Genomic DNA, 22,894 nt, shown 5'->3' on the forward strand with positions numbered 1-22,894 from the left:
GCTGTAGAGGCCAAAGCGCATCTGGTTTTATGTGGTTCGTAGGACATATTCATCCACCAGGCATGCTTGCAGTCTGTAGCCCGATATTCAGCCCCCTAATGTTTTTAATTTTATATGTGCACAGTATATAACAGGGGTAGTCAAACTGCGGCCCTCCAGATGTCCATGGACTACAATTCCCAGGAGCCTGGGAATTGTAGTCCATGGACATCTGGAGGGCCGCAGTTTGACTACCCCTGGTATATAATGACAATTTTATATGTTATTTTATTTTATTGTGTCGCAGCTTGGCTTTTTTGACAACATTAGGAGACCTCCAGCCACGACCTGGAGGCTGACAACCCTAGGCCCACCATGTAGTTGCTTTTCAATGGCTGGAGGGGGGGGGAAGCCTGAGAAATCTTGACCGTGTACCTCCCTCCCTTCCTCCCATGGCTCTCATCTTCGACACAACTGGGAGCACCTCGGGTGAATCTGGCAAGAATTTCTCACGCAGTCATGAGATAAATAAGGGGGAGCAGAAGGCAGGCGGACTTTTAAAAGCCTCCACTGCTGCTGCCTGCTCCGGGCTAGGCCTTTCCCGCTCCCTCCCCCTCCCCCTCCCCGCTCAAATGGACTCAGAATTATTACTTTGTTAATCCCTCCTGCTGCCCTCCTTCCTTGTTTTCCTAATGTTCTGAATGAGCTAAATGATTCCGGGGGACATCGGAGAGGACTGGCCCAGAGAGGGCTCTCTCAGATCTGGCTCAGAGTTGTTCTGATCACGAGGGATGCGATATGTGTATTAAGTAAAGCAATGCAAATTTAGCCTTGATCCTGCTATAAGAAAAATATCCCACCTGACTGACAGCCAGGTAAGAAGAGGAAAAACTGGTCATGCTGGTGGGAAAACGGCCTTCAGGGATGAAATGCTGCTGGATTTGGGATGTGCTGAGGGGCCATCATTAGGCTGATTCTAGCATCCTGTAACAATACCTTTTTGTAAGAGAGGCGACTCTACCTATTTGGGTGGGCAGAACAATTGCCCAATCGAGGGATGCCAAAGTATATGAAGAGAATGACGAATTGTAAAGGAACGAGAAAGGAAAGTTATTTAACATCCATGTCAGCCTTGCTGTCATGAAGCCCTGTGTTTTCTGCCCTGTTGCTATGATCTCCCTATATTTGCAAATATATGCTTTATTTTTGCTTCATCTGGGACTCTTTTCTCGATTCCTTTGGATTTGGGGGGTTTTATTGGTTCTGCTGAATCTCACACCCAGAACCCAGCTTATCTAAACAAAATAGGGATGTGTTGCAGTTGCAGAGATGGGATTGATTCAATAACCAAAGAAAGAGACCCACCCCCTTTCCAAATTATACAGCCCTGTGAGTGTGTGCTCCCTTCCTCCCTCCCTCCCAGCTCTTGAGACTTACAGTAAAATGTTTTAGTCATCCCTACTGCTTGTACCTTTCTTGGAAAGTGGGTCCCATTTGGGCAGGAAGTAGTCAAAGAAGCAGAAATCTGATCCGGAATGATATGCAGAGGATGAGCAATGTAGCTGCTTCGCATAGCTAGCTCTGGCCGAGCTAAGAGCTCCAGCAGTTTGCAAAAAAACTGGGCTGAGTTGAATTAAGCCTAAAAAACGAGCAGATGGTAGAACAGAGGTTCTCAGAACAGATGTCATCAACTTCAAAACAGGACTGGATTTCTCCTAGAATTACTGCTGATCTTCAGACTACAAAAATCAGCTGGCCTGGAGGAAAAAATTACAATTTTCAAGAGGGGATATTATTGCCTATCATGAAGTCTAGAAGGAGCAGAAGTCCTAGAGTGACATTGTCTCCCTGTTGTGTTCCCTTCTTCTCCAAACTCTGCCCCCTGTAGGCTAAGCCTACACTTTTTAGGAATTGACCAAACTGTAGTTGGAAACTGTATTCACGTGGAGATTCATCCTACTTTGCTAAATTCATCCCCAGTTGGTGGTGGGGTACACCCATTCTAAGTTTAGAAGAAGAAGAGTTGGTTCTTATATGCTGCTTTTCTCTACCCCAAGGAGTCTCAAAGCGGCTTACAATCTCCTTCCCTTTCCTCTCCCCACAACAGACTTCTTGTGAGGTAGGTGAGGCTGAGAGAGCCCTGAGCCTCCGGGGAGGGCGGTATATAAATAAATAAGTAAACAAACAAACAAACAAATAAATAAATATTGCTGTTCTATCCGAACAGCTTTACCAGTGCTGTGGCGAGCCCAAGGTCACCCAAGGTCACCCTTGGGGCTCATGGGAATTGTAGTCCACAGACACCTGGAGAGCCACAGTTTGGCCACCCCTGCACATAGGAAAGGAGCAAGAGAGAGTCCTCCTCTAGTCCAACTAAGGAGGATGCAGAGAGAGGCAGGAATCCATTCCAGCTCTCATGTTGCCAGAGATGGATTTTGGCTGTGTGCGCAATAGAGGGGGCAGTAAAAGAAGCTGGAAGGAAGGAAGATCCCGTGAGAGTATCCATCTACAGATCAAAGGAGACAGCAACAAGAAGTAGAGGCATTGGGGTGTTAGAGTCCTAGCTCATCTCTCTCTCTCTCTCAATATTATAGCCCCCTCTGAAATCTAAGAGACATCGCAATCTGTAGCAATGAGCTATTAGGTTGCAACGCGGAAGGCCCTTTATTGCTCGTATTTTTGGTCATTCGAAATGGCCTTAGCCATAAGCCTGCTGGAAGAGCTCCATCCTTCAGGCCCCTCAGAAGTGTGTTAGTTCTGTTAGGGCAATGATGTTATCGGGGTGCTTGTTCCACCAGGCTGGGGCCAGGGCCAAGAAAGCCCTAATCCTGGTCAAAGCCAATCAGACCTCTTTTGGGCCAGGGATTACCAGGTAATTTGCTGTTGCGGAGCAGGACACCCTCCCAGGGACATATTCACATAGATGGTCCCTTAGATATGCAGGGCCTTGAAGGTAAGAGCCATAACCTTGAAGCAAATCCTGAACTCCACTGGGAGCCAATGCAGCTGCTGTAGTACCGGTCTAAAACGGGCCCACCACCGTGTCCTAGTGAGATCCTACGCAGCAGCATTTTGTACTAGTTGTAATTTCCGGGTTAGGGTCAAGGGAAGGCCCACGGAGAGTGAGTTACAGTAGTCTAGTCTCAAGGTGACCCTCACTGATTACTGTAGCCAGGTGTTCTGTTTATTTACTTAAAGTATAGATTCCTGGGTTGCCTCCAAGCCTGCAGAAAAATATCCTAACTCTTTAACAGAGGTTTAATGGCATGTTCCTTCATACCATGAAAAGCTTCACCAATTGATAGAGCCTCTGTCGAGGGGACAGGACGCTGTTCTGGTACATTCAACCCACTGAGCCTCTATTGATGGGACACGAGGCTGTTCTCCAGGCAAATAGGCAAGCTTAGTCTCCACTACAGAGAAAAGCAGAGTAACAAATAAAGTATATAAATATATGTGCGCACCTGACACCTCCATGTAAGGAGCTCTGGATTGTGAATGTTCTTGCTATCATCCGTGTTTTGGATTTTAAGGTGCCACGACGTTTTTAATCTGTGGGTTGCCACATCTTTTTAGCCTGCAGGTCTAACAGTGGCCTCTTAAGTAGAGTTCAGGCCTTATAAACCCATTGACTTGGACATCCTTAAAGGTAAAGGTAAAGGTATCCCCTGTGCAAGCACCGAGTCATGTCTGACCCTTGGGGTGATGCCCTCTAGTGTTTTCTTGGCAGACTCAATACGGGGTGGTTTGCCAGTGCCTTCCCCAGTCATTACCGTTTACCCCCCAGCAAGCTGGGTACTCATTTTACCGACCTTGGAAAGATGGGTCAACCTTGAGCCGGCTGCTGGGATTGAACTCCCAGCCTCATGGGCAAAGCTTTCAGACTGCATGTCTGCTGCCTTACCACTCTGCGCCACAAGAGGCTCTTGGACATCCTTAGAAGGATGTAATTCAAATTAGGGTGGGAGTGTTAAAGTGGGTTCCACTCTGGGATTTCTAGGCCAAATGCAAATGAAAGAATGAAAGCATGAAAGTTCAGAAAGGAGAACGAGAAAAGGTTTGTGATAGCTTGTGACAGATTTTCACCTCTCGTGACACGTAAGCTAACTTGTTTTGATAGCAAAATATTCGCCATCTGGCAACTTCCCCAAATATTTCTTTTCAAAAATACATTTTCTGGTTATTATATAATAAGCCTTTAAAGTGGAGTTGAACTAATTAGAGGCTTGTAAATTCCGGGAAGCAGGGAATAGTTTTCCTTTAATCTTTCATGCATCCGACTGCAAAGAAATATAACTGGAGGGTGTGCTTAATTGATCCAGTAAGTTTAACTCCTTCGATTCAACTTTTGCCTTATTTTCCCTTGCCTGTTACCGAAGCTGGAGCCAACATTTTAGTATTTTATTATCTTTATCTTTACAACAAATTATCTTTGCAACAAATCCACCCAGCGCAATATTTAGATTTACAATAAAATGCCCCAATGCATAGATATAATAAAAAACATAATACATAATTTAAAACACACACATAAAAATACACACAAAAATTCCCACACATATAACATTAAAAAGATTAAAAATTAAAATACTGAAATATGTATATTAATAATGTCATCTTACAAGGATAATGCCTACATTGTTTCTTGGATAGCAGTAAACCATTTGGGCCTAGATCAACTGAGGGTTCCTTTTACATCTGCTGAAGTGACAACGGCAGACATACATTTATTTAAACAAGGGCTTGTCTACATATTACACCAGCAGCCTAATCCTACAGCCCTGTTGGGGAAAAGAGTAGCACTGTATCTATGCTCACATCTGGGTCATACCCATTAAGGACAAAATGTCATAGTCCCATTGTATACGGCACTGGTCAGACCACCCCTGGAGTACTGTGTGCAGCTCTGGAGGCCTCACTTCAAGAAGGACGTAGATAAAATTGAAAGGGTACAGAGGAGAGCGACGAGGATGATCTGGGGCCAAGGGACCAAGCCCTATGAAGATAGGTTGAGGGACTTGGGAATGTTCCGCCTGGAGAAAAGGAGGTTGAGAGGGGACATGATAGCCCTCTTTAAGTATTTGAAAGGTTGTCACTTGGAGGAGGGCAGGATGCTGTTTCCGTTGGCTGCAGAGGAGAGGACACGCAGTAATGGGTTTCATCTACAAGTACAACGATATAGGCTAGATATCAGGAAAAAGATTTTCACAGTCAGAGTAGTTCAGCAGTGGAATAGGCTGCCTAAGGAGGTGGTGAGCTCCCCCTCACTGGCAGTCTTCAAGCAAAGGTTGGATACACACTTTTCTTGGATGCTTTAGGATGCTTAGGGCTGATCCTGCGTAGAGCAGGGGGTTGGACTAGATGGCCTGTATGACCCAACTCTATGATTCTGAGATTCTGTGATTCTGTGAAGGACCCAAAAACAAGGTAACTGCGATACACGTCTGTAGCCCTTTGCTCGTTTTTTTTCACATGGATATAATTGTGACTATAGATTTATTCTCTATCAGACAGTGTGGTATAGTGTTTAGAGCAGCCTTTCTAACCTTTTTACTGTTGAAAAACTTGAAACAGTCTCCAGGCTTTGAGAAACCCCAGAAGTGGCTTAATTGTGCATAATATGATTAGGAAGCAGAGCTATGTACATGTCCACCTTGGGCTCCCTCCCCTTCCCAGCCCTTCCAGGCCCGTCACTGGCCACTTTAGGAGGGGAGAGGGGTCAACATGACCGTATATGGTTATATCACCCATAAATGTTAAAATTTTAAGAATATATTAAATCAGGAAACCTTTCCAGGGCCATCAAGAAACCCCTGGTTTCATAAAAACCTGGTTGAGAAAGCCTGCCATTCAGACTAGGATATGGATTCAGATCTGGGAGAACCATGTATGGCTGTCCTAAATTTCTATGATGAATGGATAGATTAGACCAGGGGTCCCCAACGCAGTGCCCATGGGCATGGTGGTGGCTGCTGATACTTTTCCTGGTGCCTGCTAAGTGTCTGTGGAAAGTGGGTGGGGTCAGATGGGGCTGTTGCCCAGCAGGGCTTCTGGTTGGCCACTGGAGATCTGATTGTGCAGATTACAATAACATTTGTTCAGCAGTGGCTAGCACCACAGTGTTGGTCTGAAGTCTCTCCTCTCTCCCGGTGTGTTTTAAAAAATTATTGCTCTTTTCCCTTGCATTTGGGCTTCTTTGGTGTGTTTGCCTCCACCTCCCGTGGCAACCATTTTGCACCCACCACATTTGTCATAATTCCAAAGGTGCCCCTAGATTCAGAAAAGGTTGAGGACACTGGTTTAGGAAATTCCATTAACAAACTGTATTCCTTAGTAGATTACCTCGATGGCCCGTGGCATTCCAGATTCCGAAACGGTGATCCTTCTATTGTCTGATAACGATCCATATGTTTCTAGCAGGATTGCACTTCTTGCTCTGGCTGCCAGACAGATAAGGTCCAAGGTGATGGATGACAACTGATTCTGATCACCCGAGATATTTTGTTTTGTGGATCCCAGTGTATATGCTGTCTCCGTTGGCTGCAGAGGAAAGGACACGCAGTAATGGGTTTAAACTTCAAGTACAACGTTATAGGCTAGATATCAGGAAAAAAAAATTCACAGTCAGAGTAGTTCAGCAGTGGAATAGGCTGCCTAAGTAGGTGGTGAGCTCCCCTTCACTGGCAGTCTTCAAGCAAAGGTTGGATGCACACTTTTCTTGGATGCTTTAGGATGCTTAGGGCTGATCCTGCGTTGAGCAAGGGTTTGGACTAGATGGCCTGTATGGCCCCTTCCAACTCTATGATTCTATCTAGTGGCATGCTTTTATTGCTTATGGCTGGGGTTTTTTGTGTTTTGTAAAGGCCTTTAGCTGTGCAATAATCTTGACTCTGACTCATTAACAAACTGTTGCAATTACATCCCATGCACTTTTTATGTAGGCCTACTCCAGCTGAGGATCCATTATACATTTGCTGAAGTGAACTCTAGTCCGTCAAAGCTTAAGTCACAATACCCTGTGCTGAAAGGAAGCGTGTGCAACCTGCCTAGGGAAAAACAATTATTTTCATCAAGGGCAGATCTGCTTATCATTTACTTTCTTGGTGGCAAGTAATATTTACAAAACAGCCTTTTAAAAATCTGCTTTCTTTATTCTGTGCAGAGAAAAGTGGGTTGCTGCTTTAGCCTTTTGTTTGTAGAAAACATGAACGTATATATGCAGCACAGGGATGAACAGTGTTCTCCATTCAATGCGCAGATGCTGGTTGAGAACTTTAGGGTTCATGGTTGTGCCTTCGCACGACAGATGCCTCAGTCCTTTTTGAACTATTGGCAGTAGGATATTTGCTTTGTTATTTAACTGGGGGGAAAAAACACCCTCTCCACTTTTAAATCAGCACGGGTTCACCTATTGCAGATTATACAAACAGCAGATGGAGAACGGCCTTCAGCAATACCTAGAGCCATTTCGCACGGCTTCAAAATAGCACAAAGGTTGCTAATTGAAAACGCTACTAATTTGCCTTAACGCACGACGTCGCAGACAATCTGCAACACTCCTGAAATCAATCAGCAAAAAGCGCTTCGTTGTAGTGCTTTCAGGGGAATCCAGAAAAGTGGATTCACCCTCCGGATAGCGATACACTCCTGCAACCAATCTGCAACACTAGCGCTAAAGACCTGTGCGTTACCATTGTTGCGGGTTCTTCAAAGTCCCTCCTCCTGAGCCTGTCCTCCAAACTTCCGGCGAAGCGATCGCCATTTTTTTTTCTCCGAGCGAGCGGGGATAAACGCACCAGCGAGCCTCTTTCTGTTTAGAGGCTTCCCTGGCTTCAGTCCTTCACCTTTAGTCACTAAGCACAAACCACATAAAAACCCGTTTGCTGAAATAAAGTCCCTTTATTTTTTACACATTAATTCAGCCGAAAATCGGGCCCGTGAGAGGGGGGGGGGGGGATTTTTTTTTTTATCACTCGAGGCAGCGTGCCAACGATCATACAATCAAACGACAGCTCATATTAGGCAGCTGGATGGGTCTCTCCGTTGCAACGAATCTACCTAGATTCGTTGCTATGGGTCTGTTTTTTTTTAAAAAAACCTTTCTTAAAGGGAAAGGGGCTGTTTGGGAGCATGCTAACGGCTGCCCATTGGCTGCTTGACGGCCAGGGGCGGGACGAGCTTGGCAATAGCGCTTCCTTTCTAGCGATTTCTGCCGAGACCGGAAGCCTGTGGGAAACGCTAAAAAACGCAACTGATTCCACTACAAAGGCAGGTATGCATAACGACGAATTCCACTATTTTAAATGGCGATTTTTCATTCCGGAAACAATTTGCAACAAAGATCCCCGTGCGAAAAGGCCCCTAATAATGGAAGCTGGAGTACTCAGGCAGTGGTTTGAGAATTGGGGTGTTGCAAGTATGCCCTACACTCATCTGCAACATGTTGGAGGCTATGCAGTACATACTTTTTTATTAATTTGCTTTTGCTGCAACAGCAAAACTTAACAGTGCAGCCTATCCCCACTGAAATCAAGAACCTTAGGCAGGGTTAGCTGACAGACCTGGAGAAAACCTATCCCTTTATTAGAGGCTTAATGGGATGTTATTTACCAGGTAACTATTTACCTTCATGTCATGAAAAGCTTCACCAGCCCATTCAGGTTGTATTAAGAGGACAGGATATTTTTTTCTCCAGGACAAATCTGGAGGTTGGCGTGTAATCTAGCACTGTAACCCTTCCACACTGGCTTTCAGATCTCACTTATGCGAAATGTGGAATATGTGAGTCTTACATTTCTAATGAAGACCATGCGCCTCAGGGTGGTTTCCATATAAACTTGGGGGTGATACAGCGCATAACATCAGGAAAATAACAATAACAGCGGTTTCCACAACTGAAGATAACAATACTATAATATTTCCTATGACAGCAGGGGTCCTAATTGTGGTCCCATAGGTTAGTCAGTTTGGGATTCCGCTCATAGAGAGGGATCTCAGGGGGCCCAGCAAATATTGTTGGTCAGCCTCAACCAAATGCCTACCGACATTGTAGATGCAGATTGCAATTTGGTGTTCTTGTCCTATTGGTTGTAAATTCTGGAAGAGAGGTTATTTTGGCCATGAATAGAATGGTAAATCTTAAGTTTCCAATGGAAGCACATGGAAGCTCATCATATACCCAGGATAAATCTTAAAGATGCCACAGGACTCCCCTTTTGTTCTGCTGCTTCAGACACCAACAAGGTTAGGCCACGAACAGATCCTTCCTTGAAGGGGCCCAAAGGATATTATTAAGGAACAAATAAATATGATTTCAGATTTCCTTATGGAAAAATCTCTGAAAAGTACTGGAAATCTGAATCTTAAAAACTGGGTAAATAATGCCTGGAAGGTAGCTCAACTGCAGAGTGAAATGGTCCCATCCATTAAGAGATGGCAGATGCCCAGCTTCAGCATTTTTAAAGGATTATAAACCTTTTGGGCAGAGGAAAGCTTGCATTAAAATTTTGATACATCTACTTATCCTCCACACCTTTCTGATGAGAATTGTTCAGAATTGTTCATTTAAAATTTATTTAAATGTGTGTTGCTATCCTCCTTGCAATTTTTTGCATTTTTACATTAAGAATAAACCCCACACATACATCAACCTAATCAAATTGTGTCATAGAATCATAGATGGAAGGGATCTCCAGGGTCATCTAGTCCAAGCCCCCTGCACAATGCAGGAACTATCTGCCCACCCACAGTGACCCCAATTTCATAGCCAAGTGATTCCCCTCACCAAAATCCTCCAGAATCCAGCCTGGCCTGGTGGAAACTCACTTACCATCCCTGAATATGCAAGAGGCAAATACTGGCACATCCCTTCTTGCCCGCCTACTCACAATTTGCCTAAGTTTTAAAATATCAGCATTTCTCTGCCTAAATTCATAAAATCAGTAATTCAGCGTCCAGGGGCAACAACATTTTATTCAAGTTACGAGCCTCCATGTGCAAGCACATTTCCTCAGACACGATGCCATGAAATGGAAGCAATCAGATCATGTTCGTAGACAAAACGTGAGAGCAAATTAACATTCAGCAGAATGAAAATGGTTAACAGAGCCCAGAGATAAACAGGAAACGCCAGCCATTTGGATTTGTTTACATTCACTGTGAGACTGAATTGCATCCTGGACTCCATAAAGCAAATGCATCGACCTGGTTTAAAAATTAATGCCCTCCCTATAGGGTCAATAGCCAGTAAGTGCAGAGAAGCAATTTGTCAGTCCAGAGCAGCGCAAGCAACATGAATTTTCCGCAATGAAGGCGTAAGCCTGAACCAAGCACCCGACCAACCTCCCCATCCTTCCGAGGCGACTACAACTCCCAGCAGGCACCGCGCGCCGACACGAATCGCCTCTCCTTCCTCTCGCTCGTTCGCTCTCCCGCCAGTTCTCGCGAGAGTTGGGTTTTCCTCCCCTCAGCTGGCCTAGGCGGTTTCGTCCCATCACTCTACCTGGCGATGGCCGATCCCAAATATGCGGACCTGCCCGGCATTGTGAGTGCGGGAGGGACGGGGGTCTCCGTGGGGGAAGGGAAAGGAGGGCGGGGACAGCGGAGGACAAGGGTGGGGTGGGGTGGGGGAAGGGCGGGGTGGCTGGGGAAGTGGTTTTGTCTCGGGGTGGTAGGGATGCCAACCTCCAGGTGGGGCCTGGGGATCCCCAGGAATGGCAGCTCATCTCCAGACTGCAGAGATCAGCTCCCCTGCAGGAAAATGGGTGCGTTGCAGGGTGGACTCTCTGGGTTTGAACACCCCCCTCCCCCCCAGTCCTTCCATCCCTAAATCTCCAGGAGTTTCCTGACCTGGATATGGCAACCCCACAGCCCCAGTAACCCTGGACCTGGCAACCCTAGAGGCAAGCCAGGCGAGGAGTGGAATGGGACGTCCCTGGAGGACCGGAGAGGAGCTGCAATAAGGGTGGGTCCTGGCTTGAAGGGAAGAGGCTTAGGGGTTTCGGGGGTCTGCCAGGTCTGAAACCCCTCAGGGACTTGGGGTGCTATAAAAGAAAAAGAACACCCACGAACATGTGCAGAGTGCTCCCCTCTTCACGCCTGAGATCTTGTAGGAAGTGGGATGTTAGTGCTGTGGGATGTTAATTTCTTCTGGGAGGGGGTGATGGAATCGTAAATCGTAAAGGAAAGAGCATTCACAAGGATGTGCAGAGTGCTCCCCCCCCCCATGAAGGCACCTACAAGGCTGCAGATGTCTTGGTAACTGGGGTGCGGCTGTGGTTATTTTCTGGAAGGGTCTTATTTAATTCCTTGATTAAGGAATTTATATCCCACACCTTCACGTGAAAGTCTTAGGGTGGTTAAACAACCATACTAAATAAAATATAGAATAAAGTAATCTAATATAGATACAAACCATAACTTTCGTGCCTCCACACCCTGGGAGGACAGCACCCAGAGGAAACCAGACATCAAAGGCCTGGGAGAAAAGGTATGTTTTCACCAGGTGCTGAAAACCATTTTAGGATCTTGAAGGAAAGTGCATCCATGGGCATATGCAGCACATTTCCCCTAGCAATGCTGAGGGATTACAGGGGGATAGTGACTACTTCCTTCCTTCCTGGAGGGATATGTACTCCTCCCTGCAATTCAGATACATCTGTCCAAAAGGAGAAGAGCTGGTGAATCCTTTGGGCAGCCAATGGCTGAACATTTTTCATGTGGGATATCTTGGAGGAAGTAGAATATGGCTCACTAGGTGGACAGCTACGGAGCCCAGCTAAAATCTCCTGCGCCTGTGTTCTTCACAGTAGACCCATATCGACCTTGATATCTCAGTAGTCTGATCTGACATTGGCTCCTGAGATTGGCAGCAGTTCCCCAGGGCCTGGCATCAAGGCCTTTCCTTTTTAACCGGAGATCCAGAGGTTGAGCTTGCGTGCAAAGCAGAACTTCTATCATGGAGCTGTGACCCTTTTGCTATCTAGCTCAAACCCAAATTTGCGAAATCTTAATGTGGACTTTTCTGTTCCAAGACAGTTCAGGGATCAGGTGCTGGAGGCTGAAAGAACCTCCTAACGAGCAACAAGTACAGTCTTCAAAACTTGAAAGCCTGAGGACCAATTTCTTCTCCAGCTTTTTAAACGGGAGGAAGTGTGAGCAAGCTGTTATCTGGAATAAGTGCCAACCTGTTTTCCGAGCGAAACGATAATTGCTAAATTATAAGTTTCTCATTGGGAGAACAAAAGGGAGAGCATATGCCAGACTTGGAAGCCAGGAGTACAGGGATGAAGGATACAGTTCCAGTCTATGGGGTAGAAATCCTCTTTGGGTATTATACTGGGGCTGAGCAGATACCTTAGGATACTTAATTCTTCCCGTGTTCTCTAGCAGCACTTCTATATCATGCCCTATCATTATAGCAGAGCCTCTTGTGGCGCAGAGTGGTAAGGCAGCCGTCTGAAAGCTTTGCCCATGAGGCTGGGAGTTCAATCCCAGCAGCCGGCTCAAGGTTGACTCAGCCTTCCATCCTTCCAAGGTCGGTAAAATGAGTACCCACCTTGCTGGGGGGGTAAACGGTAATGACTGGGGAAGGCACTGGCAAACCACCCCGTATTGAGTCTGCCATGAAAACGCTGGAGGGTGTCACCCCAAGGGTCAGACATGACTCGGTGCTTGCACAGGGGATACCTTTACCTTATCATTATAGCCTCTTTGTCAATGCATTGAAAAATTACAGTGAATGTAACAGCAAAGGGCAACGGTGGGGGGTCAGTGGCACGGTCTGAGTTCCAGTGAGGTCTGGCTGGTTGCCTGTATGAACTGCAAACGCTTGAGTGTGCTCCCAGAATCCTTTGTTTGTTTATATTTCTATACTGCCCATTTCTTTGCAGCTCTGAGTAGTTTACCCTGAACATTATATAACTTACATGGAACATTATACAGATTGTAACATCAAAACAACTTTCAATAAAGCATCAAAAGATTACAAAACCTCACTTATAATATAAACTAGAAATTAAGCCCGCTGTGCTGTGAATACAGCGGGCGCTAGCTGGGGCAGCGTGAGGGTGCGGGCGGCTGTGTGGGCCGGCGCGTGTAGCACTGTAGCGGAGGGCGGCTGGTGGTTGCTGGGCAGGCTGCCACCCCGTGGTGACGCCTACCTTCAAGGAGTCCCGGGGCAAGCGTTGCGTCTTCGGACGGCTCGGACCGCTCACAGCCAGTGCGGGAGTGGGTGGGGGTGGGTGGTGACGGCGCGACGGGGATGGGACCAGGCATGCGCCGCAGTCGGCGCATGAGTGGTGTGTGCACGGGGCAGAGCAGGGTGGTGGCCATGGGGGATAGGAACCACGCATGTGTGGGCCTCCGTGCATACGTGGTTCAGTGTGAGGTAGTGTCGGCGGCCGTGCGGTTGTGTGGCCTGTCCACGGCCGTGTCGCGGCATGGGCGGGACGTGCAGCAAAGGTGGAGGCTAGTGGCTGGATAAGTCAGAGCGAGGGGGTGGTCGGCCGAGGGAGCATTCAGGCGGCGCGAACGGAGGGTGGGGTGTGGCTCAGCGACGCATCCGGATGGCTGTGTGGGGGGGTGTTTGGAGGGTGGTAAGCGACAGCGAGCAGGGTGGTTGGAGGGGCCTAGGGGGGGGGTTTCAGGGTGGGTAAGCTTACCATCAGTGTCGTGGCAGTTCCCGGCAGGCGGCTGTCCTCGGTGCTGGCGGCCGGAGCGGGAAGGTCTTCGTGGGGAGAAGGTCTGTGGGAAGGCTCCGTGGCGGCCGCGCTCCTTTCGCAGCCGGCCTCTCCCTAGGCAAGGGCGATGTTTCGGCAGTGGGAAGCGTGTGGGCGAATAGTCCAGGGCGGGTCAAGTGGCACTCTGAGGGGCCCCTCCAAGTTTTTATCCTGGACTGGTCCCGCCCTAACTCCTCCCCAGGAGCCTTTAGCCTTTTATTTATCCGCTCCGCAGGAGCGGTTAAAGATAAGAATTAACAGTAATATTGGCAGAGTCATGGGCAGGCATCTGGGGGGACCAGCAGGTGTTCTTAGCAGATAAGCTGATGTAGAAAAGATCCCCTGATAGAAAGTTTGAAAACAGCTGTTTAGCCCATACATGATTGTATGTATTGGCATAAGAACATAAGAGCCCTGCTGGTTTAGACCAGTTGTTCATCTAGTCCAGGGGAAGTCAAACTGCGGCCCTCCAGATGTCCATGGACTACAATTCCCAGGAGCCCCTGCCAGCGAATGCTGGCAGGGGCTCATGGGAATTGTAGTCCATGGACATCTGGAGGGCCGCAGTTTGACTACCCCTGATCTAGTCTGTCATTTTGTCTTCCACAATTGTCAGCCAGTTTTTCTGATGTTCACAAGGAAGGCTGAGGCCTTTGCTGCTGTTGCCCTCTTCTGTATTTTGGAGGTTTACTGCCTCCAAATATGGAGGTTCCCTGCATTCAAGTAGTAGATAGGGATGGACTTATCTTCCATTTGTCTAATCCCTTTTTAAAGCCCTCGATGTTCGTACCCATCACTGCTTCCACTGGCAGTGAATTCTGCAATTCAATTGGCTAGTCCAAAGGTAGTGGGTTATTTCAGTTGATTGTTCACAGTCAGTTACAGATCTCCTTGTTCTGTATCTATCTTCAGTAAACTCATTGAGCAATGTAGTATTTCCTTTTGGCCATCATGTGCCCAGTGTCCATCAGTTGCATTACATACCCCTGAGTTCTAGTATGATGGGAGAAAAGGCAGGTGACCAACAGATTTTTGTGGCCCAGTAACTTTTGTGGACTTTCTTGTAAGGCTGCTCTATAGTATGTGACTCTTAGTATCATAGAATCATAGAGTTGGAAGAGGCCATCGAGTCCAACTCCCTGCTTAGTGCAGGATGAGCCTAAAGCATCCAGGAGAAGTATCTGTCCAGCTGCTGCTTGGAGACCACCAGTGAGGGTGAGCTCACTGTCTCCTTTGGCAACTGATTCCACCATTGAACTAATCTGAAATCCCCCCCCCGATATCTAGCCAGTACCCGTTCCATATGTAGTTTAAACCCATTATTGTGGGTCCCAACCTCTGCTGCCACCAGGAACGCTCCCTGTCCTCTTCCAAATGACAACCTTTCAGATACTTCAAGAGAGCCATCCTGTTCCCTCTCAACCTCACCTTCTCCAGGCTGAACATTCCCTAGTCCCTCAGCCTTTCCTCCTAGGGCTTGATCCCCAGGTCTCGTATCACCCTTGTCGTTCTCTTCTGTACCTGCTCAATTTTGTCCACCTTTTGTCTCAAATAGTTTGTTCATATCATTCAGACTCCTTATCACTGGCAGTCTTCAAGCAAAGGTTGGATACACACTTTTCTTGGATGCTTTAGGATGCTTTGGGCTGATCCTGCGTTGAGTAGGGGGTTGGACTAGATATGGCCCCTTCCAACTCTATGATTCTTTGAGTCTATGATTCTATGATTCTATGAACGACCTCTTTATTTGGTGGTTTCTTGAACCTGGCACATCTTATTTCCTTGTGTTCTCTATCTGAAGTGCAGGGAATTAATACAATAATTAATTTGTAGGGAAGGGGATTCGTTTATGGTGGTTCTGAACTGAGGACAGGTCACTGCTCCCAGTCATCTTTGTGTCTGGTCCAGATCTCTGATTCTGTGTTTTTGTGTTTCTAGGCCAGGAACGAGCCTGACGTTTATGAAACAAGCGATCTCCCTGAAGATGATCAAGCGGAGTTTGATGCGGTAAGATCATGTGAAATTCAGCTGCTCCTCTGTTAGCATTCTGATTAGATGACAATTTTAAGTGGGTGTGCCAAGCCCTCAGGCAATTTCCAAAAGTTTCCTTCACTTCCTCTATGACGTGGGTTCCTTCATGCTTCTGAGGCTTTGAACATGATAGAATTTAATAGTGTAAATGTGCTTTTAGAAGTCTGAATTTCTGGATCCTTCTTAAGGTGCAGCTGGAAAAAATGCATTGACTCCTGGATTCATACATTCATAGCTAATTTTTTGAATGTGTTTTACATTCCCTAGTTTAGAATAGCTATATTAATAATAATCTTTCCTGTTGTGATTAGACATTTCTGAAATGATTAGATTTCAGAGCCTTTGAATTCCTTAATCTTATTCGCCGGGAGAGATCAAAAAGTGCATCTTGGAATTCCTAATTCTCATACCTTATGGCATTACGAGGTCTCGGGGAAATGTGGTCATTTTGTTGTTGGATGACAAAGCCCTTGAAGCCTGGGCTCAGAAGCCATGCTGCAAATGCTCCTCGATATAAACCATCACTCTTATTTAGGAGACCCTTCCTAAAAAGAACTGCTTATGAAAGCCTGATGTCACAGTGGTTTGTTTTCTGTTCCTTCAGCATGCATGTGAAAGGGGAAAAAAGCATTTCAAAGATGGTGTTGTGGTTAGGAGAAGATTTGTTCCTCCTTAATGTATACATGGGTGTCGGCTTGATTGTTGCTAACTGGAATGGGAAATTCAGCTTAGTTCAGGACAGTCCCATTTTAAACATTTGCGCGCATGAGTGTCGCCAGGGAGGCACAATGACTCAGCAGGTCCGAGCTTCTAGCCTTGGCATCTCCAATGAAAAGGATCGGGCAGCAGGTGATGGGAAAGATCTCCACCTGGAGGGCTGCTGCCAGTCAGAGTACCTGATGCTGATCTGTTCCACTTAATATTTCTGGTAAGGCCTTGGACGAGGAGCATGTCTCATGGTTTAAGTGCCATTCAGCGCTTAACACCCACTCAGGGCGGCTGTTCCACTCCTGAGTGCCTCCTCCTCCAAACAGTGGCCAGACAATTGCATTCCGTCTCCCACCCCTGACCACCCCCTCCTCCTCCCACTTCCCTCTGAGGCTTGGAGGCTGCAGATCCCTGCCCTGTGAGAGCTGCCCCTGCCAGTGAATTCCCTAACAGCTGCCTGTAGCCTTTCCAGGTCCTGGGGGAAGGGAGAGGCCATCTGCAGAGTTCTTCCACCCCAACTCCCCAATCTAGTGCCCGTTGTATTTGTGAATGCAACAGGCTTGGCCCCTAGCTTGAATATATGAATGGTGTGATTCATAAACAGCTGTGTGAATCAGATTTGCTTTTTTACCGAGTGTTAGGCTGTGTTCACACATACATTAGCAGAGCTGAGCTGGTGAGAGGGCTTTGGGGGGCTGAAGGGAAGTGACTGCGGGACGGGGGGGATTCCCTTCCCTTCGGCCCCCAAAGCCCTCTTGCCACCTCTCAGGCTTTGGGGGGCAACAGGAAGGGAAAGGCTGCCCTCAACCCCACTGTCCCCCACCCGCAGGGCACTTACATGTATCCTGGGGAGCATCCAGCAGCAATCTGCTGACAATGGCTCCACAGAACCCCTGCCAGGCTGTCCGGGTTGGAGTGGGCATGTCCTGTGCAAGGCAGGGCGCGTCCCGATTGGGCCCTGCCTCGGACCGGCCACGCCCACTCTCTGCCCACTTAGCCCTTAGTGCGCCATTATTAACAGCAAGTCCACTGTTACAGACATAAGTGTTCATGTATCTGAGGAAGCGTGCCTGCACATGAAAGAATCAAACTTTGCTCGTCTTAAAGGTGGACTCCAACATTGTTCTGCTTCCGAGCAACACAGCGACTCACTTGAACGCATCTTATATTGTTGCATCCGTGTGGTTGGTGAGGCGGCACACAGGGGTTGTGTAGCTCTTTAGTTGATTGCAATTCTGGCAATCACAGAGTGGCTGCCGCTGTCCAAAACTTTTCAGCTTCCAGTCGTTTTAAAGCTAGCACGAAAGTATGTAAATAAATGCAGGCTTCCCCTGGTTGTTACCACCGATCCTAACCACCCTAATTTCTCATAATTTCAGCACTGCTTTAAAATAATGTCAGCACTGCTCCTTCCTGACCAATGCTTCGACTGGTGATCTTTGTAACAGTTTTGATTTATTTTAGTCGTGCACTTTTTAGGGGAGGTTGATTTTAATGGTTTTAAAGTATGATTTTATCACGTGTGTTTTAAATTGATAGGGCCATTGGTGTCCCTTGTGAGGGCGTAAAGGTACGACATACATTTCATAAATAAAAAGCCGTAAATATAATATAAAATAATAAAAAAGCCATGCAAATGGGAGCCAGCAGAGAAGGCGGCTGAATAAGAAACGAATCAATCTGCTTCTGTCGAATCACGTGAAAGGAACAAAGAAGCAAACAATGACAAGAAATTCATGCTCATGCATTCTGTGGCCTTATAACAAAGCATATTCTGATGAGAAATGGGAAGCAACTGTTGTGCTTTTATTGAGGATTGCTGAGAGATATTACCATGAAATCATTGCCGAATGCCCAAAAACGTTTTTTGGGTGGCACGGCGATCCGGCACCTGAGATTTCTTAAGCCTTAGACTGCCCCAGATGCAGATAGTTGTACAACTACACTCACATAAAAACAAGGATCAAACACATTGAAGTCTGGAGAAAAAGAGGTTGAGAGGGGACATGATAGCCCTCTTTAAGTATTTGAAAGGTTGTCACTTGGAGGAGGGCAGGATGCTGTTCCCATTGGCTGCAGAGGAGAGGACACGCAGTAATGGGTTTAAACTACAAGTACAACGATATAGGCTAGATATCAGGAAAAAATTTTCAGTCAGAGTAGTTCAGCAGTGGAATAGGCTGCCTAAGGAGGTGGTGAGCTCCCCCTCACTGGCAGTCTTCAAGCGATGGTTGGATACACACTTTTCTTGGATGCTTTGGGCTGATCCTGTGTTGATCAGGGGGTTGGACTAGATGGCCTGTGTGGCCCCTTCCAATATGATTCTATGAGTTCCCATTGATTCCCAGCATTCTACGTGGAGCATCATTTTCTCAAGAGCCCGCCTGGGACTCAAAGCCAGTGTTTTCTCTTGCAGAGCTGAGTTGCCGCACCAAGCAGCAGATGCAGCCGTCAGCTGGCTGCAGTCTGGGGTCAGTTTGCGGCCGGCATTCTGTGTGCCTCCTCTGCCCAGTGGTTGTGTGTTGAGGCCCTGGCCGCTTGTCACCCTTTGAAATGCCGATGGCTGCATCTGCAATCAGCCAGAGCAGCTTTCAGGGTGGAGAAAACCATCTTTTTGGCTCCTTTTATTTGGAACGTGAGCCTTGCTGAACGGAGCAAGCCCTCTTTGTGGCTCCTTGACCTTCTCGGAGGGGTGTTGGATTATAGCTGGAGAAATGTTGCACATGAAGGTGGAAAATGCCAAGTGAGTGGAATCTGAGATCGTTGGAATCCTTCCGCCTTTCAGGGGAGGGGTTTTTAACTCCGCAATACCGCTCCTGCTTTAGAGCGTGAAGATCTAAAGCTGTGATTTCTGGCAGGAATAAAACTAAAAATTGAGGCTGGAAAAAATCTTGGCCCAAGAGCCTGGAGGAGCTGCTGCCAGTCACAGAAAAACTACAGGACTAGACTGCTGAGAGGTAACATGGCGTAGTGGTCAGCACCAAACTAGGATCTGGGTTTGAATCCCTAATCTGCCCTGGCAGCATGCTGGCTGATCCTGGGCCTGTCACATACACATAGCCTGACCGACCTCATAGAGTTATAGTTGTGAGGATAAAATGGAAAGGAGGAAATAAGTTGAGCTTGGATCCCACTGGGGAGACAGGGTAGAGATATGAACCGACTCCACCAACTTGGTGCTGTGGTTAAGAGTGGCAACCTCTGGAGAACAAGGTTAAGTTCCCCACTCTTGCAAATGCTAGGTGACCATGGGCCAATCGCAGTTCTCTTAGGACTGTTCTCCTAGAGCAGTTCTGTTAGAGCTCTCTCAGCCTCACCTACCTCACAGGGCATCTGTTGTGTGGAGAGGTAGGGGAAGGTGTCTGGAAGCTGCTTTGAGACTCCTTTGGGTAGTGAAAAGCGAGGTATTAAGAACCACTTCTTCTCTTCTTCTTCACAAGGCCTTATCGCATGTCCAGTTGCACGCCCAACATGCGAGCAATAACTGGCTACTTGGCTCTGGGAAATTCACGAAAAACACATGAAGTCATCAGCCACCCATGGTGTTGGCCCCAGCATTGGACTCCTTGTAGACATACTGCCACTGAACATGGCAATTTCTTTTAGTCATCCCAGTACCGAAAACTTCTCCATGAATTTGTGGAACCTTTTAAAGAAGGCATCATTCCACCTCTTCAGGTGGCCGTAAGTTCTGTCTGTTAATTACACTTAGTACAGATTCTCTAGAGAAAGGGTCCTCCACCTTTTTGAGCCTGTGGGGCCACCTTTGAAAAAGCTGACATCGTGGTAGATGCAGGCACAATATGGCTGCTGCAGGAGGCAAAGCTGGCCACACAATGGCCACACAAAGATCTTTGTGCTGTGGTGACAACTGCGGCCAAAGCAACTTGAAGAAGTAAGGTTGTTCTTGATATCTCACTTTTTACTGCTCGAAGGAGTCTCAAAGTGGTATACAATCACCTTCCCTTCTTCTCCCTACACCCTGTGTGGGAGGTGGGGCTGAGAGAGCTCTGAGAGAGACTGCTCGGTCAGAACAGCTGCTGTGGTGAGAACAAGGTCACCCAACTGGCTGTACGTGGAGGAACGGAGAATCAACCTCAGCTCGCCAGATTAGAGGCCGCACCTCTTAACCCCTACACCAGTCTATCAATCATATCTCCAATGGCCGCTCAGAAGACTTGCTGGAGAAAAGCACCTTCAGGCCATTTTCTAAAAACATTTGGTGGGTGCCAGGAAAACTGTAGACGGGTGTGCCATGGTGCCCACAGGCACCATGTTGAAGACCCCTGAGCCATATGGGAGGGCAGTATAAAAATCAAATGGATGGATGTATATTATTATTATTATTATTATTATTATTATTATTATTATTATTATTATTATTATTATTATTATTATTATTATTATTATTACTAGATATTAAGCCCGCTGTGGGCAAAATACAGCGGGCCCTAGGATGATGGATGGGTGGAGGGATGGGGTGAAGGAAGGAGGAAAAGGAGAAAGAGAGACAGAAAGACAGAAAGAAAGGGAGGAAGATAGAGACAGAAGAAGAGGGAGAGAAACAGGTAGCCAGAAAGAGGCAGATGGAAGAGAGGGAAGAAGGGAGAAAGGGAAAAACAAAAGGAATGCTGGGAGGAAGGGAAGGAGAAAGGGAATGCTGGGAGGAAGGGAAGGAGAAAGGGAATGCTGGGAGGAAGGGAGGAACAGAGTAAGGTAGGTGGCCTTGGGACCTTCTGCTGGGCCCAGGGGCAGGCTCAGCTGCCCCAGGGCTCGGCAGAAGGCTCGGGACGGGGGCGGCAGGCTTTGCGGCCTACTGCCGGGCCCAGGGGCAGGCTCGGCTGCCCCAGGGCCCGGCAGAAGGCTCGGGACGGGGGCGGCAGGCTTTGCGGCCTACTGCCGGGCCCAGGGGCAGGCTCGGCTGCCCCAGGGCCCGGCAGAAGGCTCGGGACGGGGGCGGCAGGCTTTGCGGCCTACTGCCGGGCCCAGGGGCAGGCTCGGCTGCCCCAGGGCCCGGCAGAAGGCTCGGGACGGGGGCGGCAGGCTTTGCGGCCTACTGCCGGGCCCAGGGGCAGGCTCGGCTGCCCCAGGGCCCGGCAGAAGGCTCGGGACGGGGGCGGCAGGCTTTGCGGCCTACTGCCGGGCCCAGGGGCAGGCTCGGCTGCCCCAGGGCCCGGCAGAAGGCTCGGGACGGGGGCGGCAGGCTTTGCGGCCTACTGCCGGGCCCAGGGGCAGGCTCGGCTGCCCCAGGGCCCGGCAGAAGGCTCGGGACGGGGGCGGCAGGCTTTGCGGCCTACTGCCGGGCCCAAGGGCAGGCGAGCCTGCCCCAGGGCCCGGCAGAAGGCTCCCTGGGCGAGGGGAAGCCGGCCGGAGGACTTACCGCTGGGGAAGGCTTCTTCCTCTGAGCGGCAACTCCCCGGCCGGCCCAGGCGAGGCTGGGCCAACCAGCCAATGGGGAGCCGCGCTTTGCGCGGCTCCCCATTGGCTGCTTGGCCCTCGAGTGACACTCGGAGGGCCCAATCAGGAGCCGCTTCGCGGCTCCTGATTGGGCCCTCCGAGTTTTTATCCCGGACAGGGCCCGCCCTAACTCCTCCCCACTTGCCCTTACTCCTTTATTCCTCCCGCTCCTCCGGAGCGGGGGGAGGGTTAAAGATTATTATTATTATTATTATTATTATTATTATTATTATATTTATATCCTGCCACTCCCTTGCGGCTCGTGGATGGATGGATGGATGGATGGATGGATGGATCGATCGATCGATCGATCGATCGATCGATAGATCGATCGATAGATAGATAGATAGATAGATAGATAGATAGAAAATGCTGCTTATAAGTGATGAATAAATGAGTTTAATGTGATGTATTTCCTTTGGCCTACTGTGGGTCAACTTCAGGGAATGATAGTGGTGGGGGAGGGTGGAGAAAACCTCTCTCTCTCTCTCTCTCTCCTTCTCTCTCTCTCTCTCTCTCTCTCCTTCTCTCTCTCTCTCTCTCTCTCTCTCCATGGCTCATAATTTTATGACCATTTGTTTGCCGTTGGGCGTTCCCTTTGTTGCAGTCACAGGGAATGCTTTTCTCTCCGCATGCTGACGTGGACCAAGCATGTTGTGTTCTGCATGCGGCAGCTGCTTAGGTTTGGAAGCTGGGTGTGTTTAGCACCTGCATTTTCCAGCACATGTTGGGTCCTCTTGGTTTCCCACATGCTGTCGCAAGCACAGCAGGACACAAAATCATGTCTGGTTGACTGTGACATTTTCTCCCTTCCCTCTTTGAAAGCAAACCCTGCAGCCGGGTGTGTTTACGTCCACCCTGAAAGGCTCGGCTGTGGGTGGTGCCCAGGCTGTGTGTTCCTTCTAGGCAGGCAGCCTCTCCCGAGGGGAATGGCGTGAGGCACATAGAGTCTCATGGTAACTGGCTGCGGGGAATGGGGGAGGGAGGGAGGGAGGGAAAGA

General features: G+C 48.2%; 1 protein-coding gene across 1 annotated transcript in view; it reads left to right on the forward strand.

Moving 5' to 3' along the window:
• Positions 1 to 10,369: 10,369 nt before the first annotated feature.
• Positions 10,370 to 22,894, forward strand: part of DCTN2 (dynactin subunit 2) — a 55,582-nt gene continuing 43,057 nt past the window's right edge. The window contains exons 1-2 of the mRNA XM_077329188.1: positions 10,370 to 10,522; positions 15,636 to 15,704. Of these exons, the coding sequence (XP_077185303.1) occupies positions 10,487 to 10,522; positions 15,636 to 15,704 (105 nt within the window). The 5' untranslated portion in view covers positions 10,370 to 10,486. The remainder of the gene's footprint in view (positions 10,523 to 15,635; positions 15,705 to 22,894) is intronic.

Source organism: Paroedura picta, chromosome 3 (genome assembly GCF_049243985.1).
Source record: "Paroedura picta isolate Pp20150507F chromosome 3, Ppicta_v3.0, whole genome shotgun sequence".
In the NCBI taxonomy this organism is placed as follows: domain Eukaryota; kingdom Metazoa; phylum Chordata; class Lepidosauria; order Squamata; family Gekkonidae; genus Paroedura; species Paroedura picta.